The sequence below is a fragment of the Rissa tridactyla genome, chromosome 11 (assembly GCF_028500815.1).
Source record: "Rissa tridactyla isolate bRisTri1 chromosome 11, bRisTri1.patW.cur.20221130, whole genome shotgun sequence".
Taxonomy (NCBI): Eukaryota; Metazoa; Chordata; class Aves; order Charadriiformes; family Laridae; genus Rissa; species Rissa tridactyla.
Window position 1 is genome coordinate 19,501,913 of NC_071476.1, and position 15,085 is coordinate 19,516,997.

Sequence of the window (15,085 nt, forward strand, 5' to 3'; positions counted from 1 at the left end):
TGTGAAGAACCTCCAGGGTCGCCTGTTTGCTTCGTTTGATGCCCCTAGTTGTAGTAGAAGACGGTGAAGAGGTTTTTTCCCTACTCGCTTTCTTCGTGCTGTTTGTAAATGTGCAGACTTGTGTCATACGCTTAGTCAGGCATCTCTTTCTTGACTGCTGAGTCTTTGCCTGCTTCATTATTCCTCATTTCAAAGCTCTTCTGTCCCTTCTGTAATTCTTACCCCTCTTGTCAGCGCCTTCCCTGAGCACTCTGGGGGTGTTTGTGTGCCCACTATCTCTGTTCTTTAGAGCAGTTGCTGATAGCACCGTGTAATTGTCAAATTCAATGTTCTCAAATTACCTGGATCTCCTTTGAAATCCTCTAAAAAAAACATTCCATTTGCTGCCTTCTGTTCCTCTGCCGCTGACAGAGGTTTATGCCAGAGACTGCCCATCACACCGGAGCTTTTTCGTCTTAAGAGCCTCTGGATGAATATTGCGTGGGCCCGATGATTGTCCTCCTTCATTACAAGATGAATACTGTATTTACAAGTGTATGAACACTCAAATATTTTTTCATAACCGTGTCTACCGGCACTGCGGCTTGACCGGGATCCTCCGGTGTCCCTTTATCAAGAGAGGGGCCAGCATGGAAGTTGTTCTAAGACCTTCCACAGGGGACACGGCACATTATATTTTCGCATCTGTGACTTTATCTCCTGACTTGCGGTTAGGTCTTGATCTCCTGTAGCCCCCAGACTCCCCGCAGACTTCTCAGGCTGTTTGGAAAAGGATTTCTTAACCCCTTTAATGGGGAGGTGGGTGGAGCTGGAAGGTGTTTGGTGGGGGTGGGCTGAGGATCGACAGTCGTGGGGGACTTTTCATTCTGTTAGCTTTTCACACTTTTATGTATGTCCTTGTTTGTTCTAAAAATTATTTTTATTGGAAAAATGTCTTTCCTCTTACCTTCTTACCTTGTTGCCAGACCACACTGTATTTTCCCTATGGTTATTTTGGTAGGACAAGATCCCTTTCACAGAATCATGGAATCGTAGGGTTGGAAGGGACCTCTGGAGATCACCCCGTCCAACCCCCTGCCAGAGCAGGGTCACCCAGAGCAGGTTGCACAGGAACGCCTCCAGGTGGGTTTGGAATGTCTCCAGAGACGGAGACTCCCCCACCTCTCTGGGCAGCCTGTGCCAGGGCTCTGCCACCCTCACAGCAAAGAAGTTCCTCCTCATGTTGAGATGGAACTTCCTATGGCCAAGTTTGTGCCCGTTACCTCTTGTCCTGTCCCCGGGCACCATGGAAAAGAGCCTGGCCCCATCCTCCTGACACCCACCCTTGAAGTATTGATAAGTGTTGATAAGGTCCCCCCTCAGCCGTCTTTTTTCCAGACTGAAGAGACCCAAATCCCTCAGCCTTTCTTCATCAGAGAGGTGTTCCAGTCCCCTCAGCATCTTGGTAGCCCTTTGCTGTCCCCTCTCCAGCAGTTCCCTGTTCCCTGTGCCGTTGCCTGTGTTATATTCTAGGTTATATTCTGTTGCTGTGAGCTTTTTCTCCAGCTGAGCAGCAGGCAGGCTCTTAGCTTTGATGCAGGACGGCGTTACCGCGTCCCCGAAGGTGCTGGTGGTGAACCCGTGCGTCAGCGTTTCTTGGGCTCTGCCCCCCCGGCCTCAGCAGATGGCATTTTGTGCCAGACGCTTGTGGTCCATATGCCTGTAGGACAGGTAGCAGTGCATGGATGTACAAAGCACACAGAACAGTGTCAAATCTTATTTGTTACCGTCCGACCGGAGAGGATAACCAGAGCGGATGCACCTGACAGTCCCGTACATCCCCGTGGCCCCTTGCAGACTGCCCCGGGCAGGGGGGGGTTATCTTTCCCTAAAAGTGTCTTCCCGGCCACTTCACATCTGCAAAAGACATCAAATGATCAGCAGGCATTTCGATACTCATCTTCATTTTGTCCGTGCCTTTTATTAAAGTTGCTATAATCCAAAGAGGCTTTTAAATGGTCTGTGGCTTAATTTATTCGTTGAGGAATTCAAGCAATAAACAGTCTGTGTTTTGGCCTGATGCCGATGCTTTTTCTTTTTACTCTTGCAGCTCGCAGGGATGTCTGTCTCTTGCTTTAAATACCGAAACTCTGCGTGCTCCTCGCCGAAGCTCTTGTACCTTGGCTGCCTGCTCACTGACTTGTCAAATCACTAATGAACCTGCGCTTCTCTCTCTTAGGGCCAAATTCTGCCCTCAGCTGAACTTGTTCAGGCTGAGTTGCTGCAGAGGTATTTCACAACTGTATTTTTTTTTGTCCAGGTCGCTTACAGAAGTCTCGCAATACTGCACCTGGCTCACTTAATTTTCTGTAAATTAAGCGTAACTCTTCCAGCAGCAATCCTTTCAGCCAGTTTATACAAACCCTCTATCAGTCAACTCTGTGGGCTTCTCGTCTCTCCAAACTCCCGCAAAATGGCTCTTTTACTACCTGCGTAGGGAATAAAAGCCACTTCAGTGGCACGGGTTGGCAGCGTGGCGTGATTAAGTCGATGGTAAGTGACACTGGAAACTATTTTAAGGGACAGAGCAGAAATGTTTCCAAGTTGGTTTCTTACCAAGCAGCCCAAATGCTGGTGTCGGATGGCGATGTCAAAGAGGTCTCTGTCAGAGTTTCAAGACTTTTTGGGTAGGTTTCCCCAAAGGAGGATCCCAATCTCTTTAGAAATCTCTTAGGGGTTTTTTGCTCATTTTGGGCTTCTTGGGCTTGATAAATGGGGGAAAATGTCTCTCTATAAAAAAGACAACGTATATTCTAAAAGTAAATTACAAACAGAGGTCTTGGCTTTATTTTTTATGTTTTTTTAAAGAGGCAATGAGTACTCTGTCGCTGGAACGCTTTCTGCAGAAATCGCCACTTGTGTGTCTTAAATTTGAACGGAGAACTGAGAGTTTAATATTCTGGGCTGGTATGTGTGTGGTTGTAGGAAAACGCAATGTAGGAAGCTAGAACCGCGCAACAGGTGCCGCGGTGTGTTCGAGCGGTGAGTGGCTGAGGTGTGGCGCTGGGGAGGGTGCTCATCGCCCCGCGCACGTGGAAGGATGGGGGAGTGGCCTGCAGGTATTTGGAATAAGGGCTTTGGCCGTTCCACGGGAGGAACATGGAAAGAAACGCGTTAGGGGAGAATTCAGCTGAACTCAGCTTTTCTGTTTGGTAAAATTGAATACAAATGGGGGTAAGAAGTGCAGCTGACAGTAGGTGAATGGACTGATGGGGTTTTTTGGCACCTGGTTGGGAAGGTCAGCTGTTTGCTGGTCATAGCAAGCTTAAAAATTAATGCTTTACAGCATCTCGCTGGAGGTTTTATAGAGCAGGTCACAAACCGAGAAATTGCAATGCTGATGACTGCAACAGAAAAGAAGATATTACCGTCTAAATCCTCCTTTTTTTACCACCAGAGAACCATATTTTAGAAGATGTAAACAAATGTGTCATTGCTCTCCAAGAAAAAGATGTTGATGGCTTAGACCGCACAGCTGGTGCAATCCGGGGACGTGCTGCTAGAGTCATTCATGTTGTCACTTCGGAAATGGATAACTACGAACCCGGAGTCTACACTGAGAAGGTGTTGGAAGCGACGAAGCTACTGTCCAACACAGGTAAGAGTCGGTTACTCCCAAGATCCCTGAATTCATATTGCTTACAAGCACACGGGCAACCGGATACCAATGTACCCGTGAAATCTATTAAAGACTCCATTTACATACTATAATGAAAATTAGTGGGAGTTATTTGCAGAGCGGTTGCAAAATGAGAAATGTAATTTTGCCGTGTTGACTGGCTTAAAACCCCGCAGTGCACAAGGTCTCCCTGAATGTGCCGGCTGTCGCCGCCTGAGCCGTAGAAACCTGAACGCAGCGGGGAACGAGCCCCAGACAGTGAGTCGGGGCTTGAAAGTTCTCCTGATTCTCTTGCAGTATCCCACCAGGCTCGGTTGGTGCTCAGGATCCAGAAAGAAGATTTCTGCCGCATTGGCCCAGTAGAGTAAACAATCATTTAGGGTAAATTTTGCAAAATATCTTTATAACTACTAAAGAAACATTGTAGGTTGTAGTCACCCACCCCTAAATGATAAATTAGGGTGTTTGCTGTGCACTAGCTGGCAACATCCATATAGGGTAAGGAATGATTCTGCTTGCCTCAATGCGTGCTGTGCCGACTATTAGTTGTTGGTTTTGCTTTAATTACAACTTTGATGAAGAACCAAGGGTGACACTGAAGAAACACGCAGACTGTAAATGGTTCTGTGATGTTCTTCCTGGGCTGCAGTGAGTCACGGCAGCGCAACCCGCCTTCTTCCAGTGCCGCCTTCAACTTGGGCTCTGTCGTGGTCATACTATTTTTATCCACAAAAATGATGTACATCTACAGGGAATGTTAAACAAATGCTTAATATTTTATCCCGTAGGTTCTAACTGCTTCCCCAGGTGTTTTCTCCCACTAGGAGGGCGAGATAAGCTTTTCACTGTCTAAGGGGAAAAAACCCAAATAGCAGTAGAGTAAGCAGAAATTGAAGGGAACGTGAGACTTGAGCTACAGCATTGGTGTCCTTCGATAACAAACGCTTTGAATTTAAATGGAACCGCTGCAGAGTTTCCAGTGATAGTTAACAACGAGGTACGCACACAGAAAATGACAGTGGGGTGGGGACTGACTGTTACTTTGTGCTCCCCGCTCAGTTATGCCGCGGTTTACTGAGCAAGTCGAAGCCGCTGTGGAAGCACTGAGTTCAGACCCTGCTCAGCCAATGGATGAAAACGAATTTATCGATGCTTCGCGACTGGTGTATGACGGAATACGAGATATCAGGAAAGCCGTACTGATGATCCGGGTGAGCATATCTTACTTCAACGGCTTTCTGGTTTGCCGCTCGCTTTCCCCCACCTCTACTGAACTGGCGTGCATCACTTTTATTGAGAGCAGCCAGCGGAAGATTTTCGTTCAGCTCATATTAACAGCCTGCGTCTTAAAAACCGCTAATCGCTCTGTGGAGTACTTCAGAAGTACGTTTTGATTCAAATTCATTAAACAGATCTGAGCATCAATGATAGCCAGAGTTGTGCTGCTAAATACCCTTCACGCATCTTTTGTGATATCATGTTAATGCCTTGCTTGTTAATGTGCTAAAATCAGTGACCTTTGCTTTAACAACGGCGAGTGGGTTCTTAACTATAGATGCTTTTTGAGGGTTTGAGAGCTTGGAAATAAAACCTGATGGCTCTTTATTAAGTAAATTTTGAGAATTAACGCTGGTTAGTCAAAAACAGGTTTAGATGAGTTCAGTCTGTAGTTCCTAGAGCACGTAATTCGTTAATTGGCCAACCTCGGTAAACAAGCACCAGTTCATAGAGGCTCGGTCTCTGCTGTGCTCGCGTGTTTCAGGTGAGCGTGACATGGAAGTCCCCATTTCTGGTAGGTCAGGGAGGGCGAGTGTGGTAGGAGGCGTGCAGGGAAGACACAGAAGGGCTCCTGCAGTTGATTGAAGGGATGCAGAAAAGAAAGTTCTGGTTGAGGGTGACCTATGGGCACATTTCTTGAATCTCAGTGTGATAAAAATGGGCAGGAGCCAGACACTGCAAAAACAAATGTAGGGGGGTTATTCCTTTTTTTCTTTTTCCCTTGTACCCCTCCGACTCGAACACAAACGCCTTGCGGAGAAACTGTCCTCATCTCTCAGAATGGTAACCACGGCAGAGGCATCGTGGTGCTAAGTAAATGAGGACGTACAGCCCCAGAATACGTGAGATTAGAGTAACCATTGCAATGGCATCTTCCATGTTTGCTGCTTAACGCAAAGAATCCGATGGAAAATCAGAGGAAAAGCTGACAACCCACGTATGTGCTTTCCATATAATTTTTTTCGAACTTAAGCTCGGGATTTACAGACACCCGGCGTTAGATAAAGATATCAGGGCTTTCCTGCTATGCAGACAAACTAATTTGATTCACCCCCTGCTAAAGTCCTTGTTATTCAGGACATGAAAGCCTGACTGCCAATTCCACGTCGTCAGTAATTAGCCGAGCTGGCGATGCCAGGAATCCTGACGTTTCCCCTTGCGCCGCGTCTCTGATGTCAGGGTGCCACGGCTTTATTGCAGCTGCCAGTAGCTAACGGCGGCTCCCTGGTGACACATCAGTGACCTATAAAAAAGTTAAAATGGCAGTGTTTGTTGTCCAAAGGGCTGTGAGGTGTAGGATGTATTTAGGAGAAGAGAGCCATCCAAATGGAGATACCAGGCCACCACTTCTCCAGGGCATTGAGGAACACACGCTCGCAGGGGGATGCTGCTAAGCTGGGCCGGGACAAACCAGCTGATTCGCGTGAAGCTTTGTCCGGTGGCACTTGTTCTTTACAGGAACCAGAAGGAAAAATCACTCAAACACCTAATTTTTGTATTTTTATTTTTTTTTTTTTTACGCAGTGGATATTTTCAAACCTAAAATCAAACTCTATCTGTAGGTTATTGAAGGCAAGCTCTCTCCTCCCCGATCCCCAGGCAATCTCTCACCGCCCCCAGAGGAGGTTTTGCCCTTGATGACCAGCTGAAAGGCAGAACGGCGCTTTGTGTGCCTGAGCTTGTTTGGCCTTTGCGATGGATGGGCAGAGGAGGGGGCTTGAGAATCACAAACAGTTTCTAAAGATGCAGCAGAAGGGTTTTCTGTATTTTTTTTTTTTTTTTTAACTTCTTAAATGTTGATACACTGAGCTACTTACCTGCGGACGTTGTTATGCTGATTTTGTGGATATACTCTGTTCTCTATTGTGGAGTCTCCTTCTCTGGAGATGTTCCAAAGCTGCCTGGATGCGTTCCTGTCCAACCTGCTCTGGGTGACCCTGCTCTGGACGAGATGATCTCCAGAGGTCCCTTCCAGCCCCTGCCATTCTGTGATTCTCCAAGGCATGGAGAGGAGAGGGTGGCTGAAATACCCTAAGTCTTAATTGTCAGCATACTCACCTTTGCTTTTTGGCAGCTATTTTGCATTTCCATCTTTATTTTAGATGTCTGTATGGAAAACAAGTTCGTAAAATTCAAATCATCGGAAAGAAATCCGAAGAGCGGGGGGCTTTATTTGCATCTTATCTGTTAATCACAATTTATTGCGTTTATCGGTGAAGTTCTTTGTTGATCCAGCTCTGCCAAATAGTCATGAAGTGCCACTCTAGGCAAAGATGTAGTATTTTGGCAAACATGCTGTTTAAACTTGATAAGCTTCATAAAAAGTTTGCCAGCTATAGACTGGCAGTAGCAAAAATAAATCGTAGGCAAGCAGGAACTAGGTCAGATGTGTTTAGCCTACAGCATAAAATCTGGCCCTTACTAGCTAAAAATTTTCAGCTTTTCCTGGGGGATAAGAATAAATTTCGATATATTTTATCTGTTGTTAATTTAGTCGATGCTTTGCTTCATAATTGTGCTAAAGATGATGTCTGTGGTTTTGAACCAGGCCTTAAAGCGGTGTGTAATTTTAGCTTCAGAATCTCAAGTGAAGCTTTTGCATGTAACCGAGTTGCAAAAATACTGTCCGTTTTGCAAAAAAACCTTTTTATCTGTGTTTCAAATCCCGGGTGCGTTAGTGTCCTGACAAATAGGAGCTGTTTAGTTACTGGCATGTAATTCTGGGGATCCCTGGGGATCCCCGTGAGCAGTCGGGCCTAGCTGGGTACAGGCCCTGCGTTTACCTTTCTGTTGAAAACATTGAATAATTTTTACATTCACTTACTCCCATTCCCTCTGCTTGGAAACCAATATTCTTGTTGACTTTTGGAGCCGTGGAATCTATTGTTTGACTCTGGCTGAATGACTCTTTCCTCAGACTCCTGAAGAGCTGGACGATTCCGACTTTGAGACCGAGGATTTTGATGTGCGGAGCAGAACAAGTATTCAGACTGAAGATGATCAGCTCATCGCTGGACAAAGTGCGAGGGTAAGGAAGAAATAAAATTATAAAACTGTGACACGCCTTCAAGAAACAGTTACACTTTCTTTGAAAATGCAGGTTACATTTGTTTGCGGGGGGGGTGGTGGTGGTGAAAATGTTGGCTCAGAAAACTGGCATTCTTGATTTCCATTTTTCTTCTGAAAAGGAGGTTAAGTGAAATGCAGCACGTGTTGGTCTGATGGACGTGAGAAACGTCTGTGTTTTATTTTGGATGTTCTCAAAAGATCAAAATCCTTTTAATACCGCTGAACTTTGACGTTGTAAGCGCTGCCATTTAGCTAGGGGAGCTTCTGCAGAGTGATACGGCGCGAGTCATGCCATTGCGCTAACCTTATTTTCAACAGGCAAATACTAAGTTGATGGGCAAGAAATTATTACAGAATTTCTTCTCACGCACGTGTTGGTGTGTGGTTGGCCACTGCGCATTTAAGCAAGGCAATGTTGAGAGGAGCCCAAAAAGGAAATCATTTAAACTACCCGCATTTCCCGTGACTGTTAAAAATGAAAGCATTGATAGGCAATGTATAATCATTAATAGGTGAAAACTTAAAATCAGTACGTTGAAGGAAAAGCAGGCCTTACCCATTGTTTTTATTTGACACGTCCCCCTCTGGATCGATAACAATTTACACTCTTGGGAAACTGCCACGAAAGATTTTTTGTGAAGGCTCTTCTAGCCTGAAACCAGGCAAGAAGTAGCTAGGCCTTATTTATCAAACTTCTGCCGCATCGGCTTTGGAATTACGCTAACCGAGAGTATTTTTTATGCTCTCCTTCCTCGTGCAAGTGCTCTCTCTATTCCTGTATCCCTCGCCCTCCTTTTATTTAAATGCAGACGTTTCTAATTTACCTTTTAGCACAGTTGCTGCCAGGGGCTTTTTTGTACCGAAGACTCCTTTTCACCTGCTCCCGGAGGCATGAATGCTCCAGTATTTATGAAGGCAAGGGCATTGAGTCTCAGACAGGCTGTAAAGCTACTCGAATAGATTTTATTCAGGAGTAAGCACGTACTTTTTATTTCCTCTTACTCTTGCCTCAGTATGCATGTTTCAAAATAGTCCATCTAGCTTTTTGCAGGAAAAAGCCTCGTATTTCTTGTGTGCGCTGCAACACTGAGAGCCACCCCAGTGGAACTTTCCTTTTAAAACTCTTAAGTTTTGTAGAAAAGGCAAGTCCCTCCTTTTCACGCAGTTTTTTCTTTGATGGTTGCTAATACCTGGCAAACTTGTTCGGTTTCTAAGAATTTTATCTCGCCCGTGTTTGGGATGTCAGCTTGTCTTTCTGGGCACGCTTTCTTAACAAAGAGCATAAACTTTGGTTCGGAATAGGAGGAGATGGTTCCGTAAGACCTCTAGGTAGAGGATGGCTATTAAAGTTTTATCCCTCATCTGCATGACTTAAATTGATTTATTAGTGAAATGGCCCAAAAAGCCTTCCACAAGCGGCGGCGTACGGCGATGTGAGAGAACTCTCTCTTTCAGGCTATCATGGCCCAGCTCCCTCAAGAGCAAAAAGCTAAGATTGCCGAGCAAGTCGCAAGCTTCCAGGAAGAAAAGAGTAAATTGGATGCTGAAGTATCGAAATGGGATGACAGCGGTAATGATATAATTGTTCTGGCCAAACAAATGTGTATGATTATGATGGAAATGACAGACTTCACCAGGTGAGTCTTTTTAATTTGCGCACACACCACCTTCTCCCAGAACTGGCTGGGATGCCAATCTTTCAATGAAATATTTTTGCAAGTACTCTTAAGCGTCTTACTTATAATTTCCTTTAAATGTTACCCCATTAAAGTCTGCGTATTAACTTGGGAGATGCATTACTATGCAGTGACGGGGTGGTAATAACTGTTTAAATTGATCTATAGATGCACAGCAGTTATTGCCTGTCTGGCTTTCTTTCTTTCTTAAGGGTGATTTTAGTTCCGAGGAAAATATATATATGTGTGTGTGTGTATATATATATATATACTTGCTCAGTTCCTTACAACATTAAATTCTATGGGCTTCTTGATATTGCTGTACTGCAGAAATAGTTCCTAGTACAGTTATTTGCCAAAGAAAGAGAGGGGTTTTGATGCCTTTTGAAATTAATTTACCAGATTTTATACAACACCATTTTTAAAACTTGATATTGCGTTCCAGGAAAATTGCGAATCTGTCTTCTAAAATGTTCTCTCTTATCATCATTAGGTTGCTTAAAACAGTAAAATTTAAGCAGTTTTCATTCTTAGATGTAACCTAAATATGGGGAGGGGCTGGAAGGGGGAAACTGTCCTGAAAATGAAGGCGCCTATTTCTGTGCAACCTTATTCCCGCAGTTTGGCTGGGGAATCGCTTCCAGCGCGATATGGAACAGGATGAGAAAAGCGATATATAGTTCACTCTCCCGGTTTTCTGGTGCTAGCGGGTAGACTCGGTTCTGTTTTGCAGAGGTAAAGGTCCACTGAAAAATACGTCGGATGTGATTAGTGCGGCCAAGAAGATTGCAGAGGCTGGGTCAAGGATGGACAAGCTGGGACGGACTATTGCTGACCATGTAAGTCACAACTCATTTTCATAAGCCTCCAGCACAGATGAGCCATAGGAGATCTTTCAGTACTGCAGACATGATGAACAGAATAAAATGTGTTTAGTTTGGAGGTTTTGGGGTTTTTTTTAACCCATTTTCCAGGTTTGCTGCTGGAAAATTCTAGCCTTTTCTTTCTAGCTGCTCTCCTGCCACCCAGAGCCACGTAAGCGGCTAAATATGTCCAGCAGTAACACCAGCAGCTCCTTGGCTTAAATCAAGCACCTACCATTTTAAGGTAGCAACATGCCAACACTGCTTCATGTCACAGCGTATCTAGGCCAGTTTCTCTAACCGAACAGGACTGAAACTGAATTCGTGGCGCTTCTGTCGTGCTCGGAATATGCCCAATACTCTCCAAAGCGATGACGAGCCTGCATAGGCAACACCGTAATTATTGCACGTGGCCTGTTGCACAACCTTTAATATTATTTTTGAGGCAGCTTTTTAGTATTAACAATTTTCAAGTGCCTCAGAGGCTGAGTGATGAGATTGTCAATGCTCTCTAGTATTTTTTTTCGTTGGCTGGTCAACGTTGATGAAGACTTTGAGCAAGGCACGTAGTGACCCGAGTGTTTCTACCCTGTCCCGGGCTGTCGTGCATGTTGGTGGGCTATACACCATGTGCAAATACAAAGGTATTTGAAAAGAATTCGGTAGGATTGAAGGACTGTGTGCCAGCTTGGGCTTTTATGCAATGCATCTGCCCATCCTGAGCCACTTCACAAACTGGGCTGGGCCAAGCAGAAGCGCCTTTGGTCTCGGTGCACACCCAAATTGCGGAGAACCATCAGCATTAGTAATAATATTCTGCCTTCAAGAAGGACCCTGAAATGCCGGTAGGTTAAGTCTGAGATCATGGACTAAACTTTCTTTGTACAGCTGGCGCGTGCTTTCCACTCCTTCCCCGAATCTCCATCCATAGCACGAGGTTTCAAATGAAACCGCGTCACTTTGGGAGTAAATCTTCATAATGCAGATCCCGCTTTGAATGTTGCATCCAGAGGACGTTGTCTTCACCCTGATTTATTAATGATGAGAAGTGTTCGACGGGGAGATAAAGTTGAAAAGTGCTTTTTAAAAGGGGTCTCCTTGCTGTAGCGTTTTGACAGCCGTATTTCTGGAAGAATCAGGTGCGCTGCTGCCGTAGGTAAATGAAGCAAGGAGCGGTTTGTGTTACAGATCTCAGGGGATCTTGGGCTGAAGGTTTACAATGCTTTTTTTTTTTTTTTTCCTTTAATTCACATGTTTTATGCAAACTCGCTATACGGTTCTCTGCACTGAGCCATTTCAAAATAGAGAAGAAAACTAAATGGCTCCTTTTAGTAGAAGTAAGGTTCTTAAAAATGTAAAAGATTAAGCACATATTTGAAGATAAATATGAGCGGGACTGTACAGTTAGTCATTTTGACACGAATATAGCTTTTTTTTTTTCCCCGGCTCCGTACTCTACTAATACTTTCAGCTTGCATATCTCATTAGATATGCTTACACACTCTTTAGAAACTTGTAGTGATCTGTTACTGCGGAACGATGTGACAGTTACAGAGGAGGTACCGCGCGGCCATTTCAGCCCAGCACTAATGCCTTCCTCTGCCTCATAGGGGATTTTAACAAATGGATGGGCTTTTACGTCCCGTTCGCCGCCTGGCACTGGGTGAATCATGACCTCTCGCGTTAGTGTGTCAGGAACTCCTAACTCCTACCGTCAGGCACTTTTACAGCACGTTTCCTTTGAAACCATAAAAGCTATTAGCCCAGGTATTTCACATCCGTCGAAAAGTGTCAAGCTATCCGCCGGCAGGTTTTCCCAAAGGCGTTCCGTCTTTTCGCTCAACTGCTTGTTTTGAATGGGGGAATATGAAGAAGTTACGAGTGCGACACGAACGAAAATGATTTGCGGCAAGACAATGATTCTCCGTAGTATTATTATTATTATTTATTTTTTTTCAATGTTGAAATACTTACAAAGCAAAAGGAAAAATCTGTTGCTTTTTCTTTTTTTGGTGGGAGGTTGAAGTTGCATCGTTAAATGGAAAGGAGCTGGGGGCAAGGGCAGAAAAGCTCTCGGGCTGGCTCTTGCCGTCGGGCTGGTCCATAGGCTGGGGAGCTGGTCCGGGGACGCGCCGCAGGGATGGGCTGGTGGCTGTGCTGGGTGACACGCGCTGCCACGCGCCTGCCCTGCCGCAGGAACGCCTGCTTTCGGCTTCTCTAACCGACCGGTGCCGAGCCCGGCTGCTACGCGGGGCTGGCCGGGGGCTTTTGGTTGTGAATTGCTGTCACAGCAGCATTCATACCCCAGACTGGAGATACAGCGGGAGGAAGAAAAGTCTGGGCGGTTGCTGGCTGCCACCTACCAGGCGTGTGGGGATGGGGGTTGTGCGCTTGTCTTAGTCAGCACGGACTCCGCGAGCTCTTCTGGCTCTCCCTGCCCCTTCTCTTTGCCAAAAGGGAGGAAAAGGTGATTCTGCTGCTCCGCGGGGTGGTAGCAAGGGGATGCGTGTGCATGTTTGCTCTGCCCGGGACGGATCCTGCATGTGACTCGGAGCAGCCAGTTTAGCTCTTGTCAACGATCCCCACTGAGCCTGTGGCAGCGTCCCGTTCGGGGGGGTTTGGGGAGGCGGGGGTGTCCCCCAGCACACATTGGTTTCTGCCTACGATGCAGCTATCTGCTGTGACCGGCTGGTGGGAATCCTCCCAAGCTAGCACTGCAGGCGGGGTTTTTGTCTCTGTGGCTGTTGTAGGTTGGTACAATAATGTAATCTTTCTTAATCAGTGTTGAAACTGTTGCCTTTTGGGGTTTTTTGGTTTTTATCTGAGTGTTCCTGCGTAGGAAAGGACAGGGATCACACAGGCATCTGCAGTGCCTTTTGTGGATGTTCTTTTTTATCTTGTGTCATATCTCTATTTAAACTTCGTCTCTCTTTGAGCTGAATCCTCTATTCTCCTTGTAGAAACAGCGCACGCAGTATAGGATGAGGTTTTCCAGCTCACGTCACATTGATATATACAACCAAATATTTCCTATTCCACTGCTTCCCCCACGAACGTTTTGCTGCCTCCTTCAGCCATCGGTAAACATGCGGCACCCGCTTTCCTTGAGACCGTCTCTCCTTAAATGCTTTCCATAAACTCACAACGCATAAAGTACCTTGAATTGTTCGGCGGTCCTTCTGACGTGCCGTATTTGTGCATTTGTCAACATTCAATTCAATCTGCCGCTGCGCCGCTCGTTCGCTTTGTTAGATGAGCTGTTTGGGAGATGGAGAGCATTTTCCAAAATGGTAATTTCAGCTTTTCATTAGCTCCTTGGCCGACGCTATTTGTGGACTTTCTCTAAAACATCTTGTACCGCTGACTAATATTGATTAGCTTAAAAAATTAACCTGCGAGCTTCGCTGCTTCGTTGTTCACGGTTTTCACTTCACTGATGGGAAGCAACGCGCCTACGTAAGAGTTGCAGGTACTTTGGGTGTTTCATTACCTTCCTTGGGGCTAAGAAGGTGAATTCTGTTCGTTTATGGACACAGCGGGTCAGATGCCCATAAAGCCACCCAAACGCGCGTGTGTGTTGCCCTAGATCCCAGCATCCCGCCATGCAGAGGCATCTCTGTATGCAACACGTAACACAGCTGGTTTCTCTCTGCTGTGATGAAATACCACGTTGGCTTAAAAACCCACCTTGTTCTGGCCCTGGAAAAAGCACGTGTATTTATTTAGCTGCACCCACCTTCCTTTCAGAGTTCAGTGTCTGTTACGGCAGCTCCGTCGGTGTTGTGGGAAGCAAACGCTCGGTTTGAGCGTGACCCCCTGTTTGCACATCACTGCTTGTGGCCGCGCTCTCCTTCTCGGCCTTTTATAGACAGGGAAACGTTGGTTCCTGCTTCCGTCTTGTACAGCTCGAGCTGTAGCTCAGGAGAGAAGGTCTGACGTGAGAACTGGGACTCAGACCCTGCTGCTGACGCCCAAGAGGGGATTTTTGCCCTGCTCCGAGAGGAGAGGCTGCGCGGCTGCAAGCAATAACCCTGGGCTTGAGCGAAGCATTAAGTAGTAAATTGGTGCCACTTCTAAGGTTATTCTTCCAAGCGTACCGTGTCCATTCGGAGTCTTCATTTGACGGTCCATTGTACGGGATCGGGGTTAGCGGCTGAAAGGGGATTTTGCTGTGCAGAGGGGTGAGCAGAGAGCTCTCGCAGACCGCACGGGCCTGGGAACCTCAGCCGGCTGTGGGCGGGGGGAAGAGCTGGGGTGCTGGGGGAAGGGAAGCGAATGCTGCTCACAGCAGGGCTCTTCTCTCCTTGTCACGTCTAAACGGGAAATCACTGCGTCCGCTCGGCGTTTCTCTGGGGCTTTTGGTGCCCCACAGCGCGGCTGTCGGGGCAGACCCGCAGCTAACGCGGTGTCTGGAGGGGAGCAGCGGAGGGTGGCGTGCCCTGCTTGCCGCCATGCTGAGCTGTGGGGCAGGGAAAAGCATTTGGGTTAGTGTGTGTGTGTGCGCGCGCATATGGGGTGCCAAAAAACCTGCATTTAGTGAC

General features: G+C 46.3%; 1 protein-coding gene across 2 annotated transcripts in view; it reads left to right on the forward strand.

Moving 5' to 3' along the window:
* CTNNA1 (catenin alpha 1) overlaps window positions 1–15,085 on the forward strand; it is a 121,895-nt gene that overhangs the window by 100,690 nt on the left and 6,120 nt on the right. For both annotated transcript variants that reach the window (XM_054217677.1, XM_054217676.1), the window contains exons 12-16: window positions 3,437–3,637; window positions 4,718–4,869; window positions 7,854–7,964; window positions 9,461–9,642; window positions 10,415–10,520. In XM_054217677.1, coding sequence (XP_054073652.1) covers window positions 3,437–3,637; window positions 4,718–4,869; window positions 7,854–7,964; window positions 9,461–9,642; window positions 10,415–10,520 — 752 coding nt within the window. The remainder of the gene's footprint in view (window positions 1–3,436; window positions 3,638–4,717; window positions 4,870–7,853; window positions 7,965–9,460; window positions 9,643–10,414; window positions 10,521–15,085) is intronic.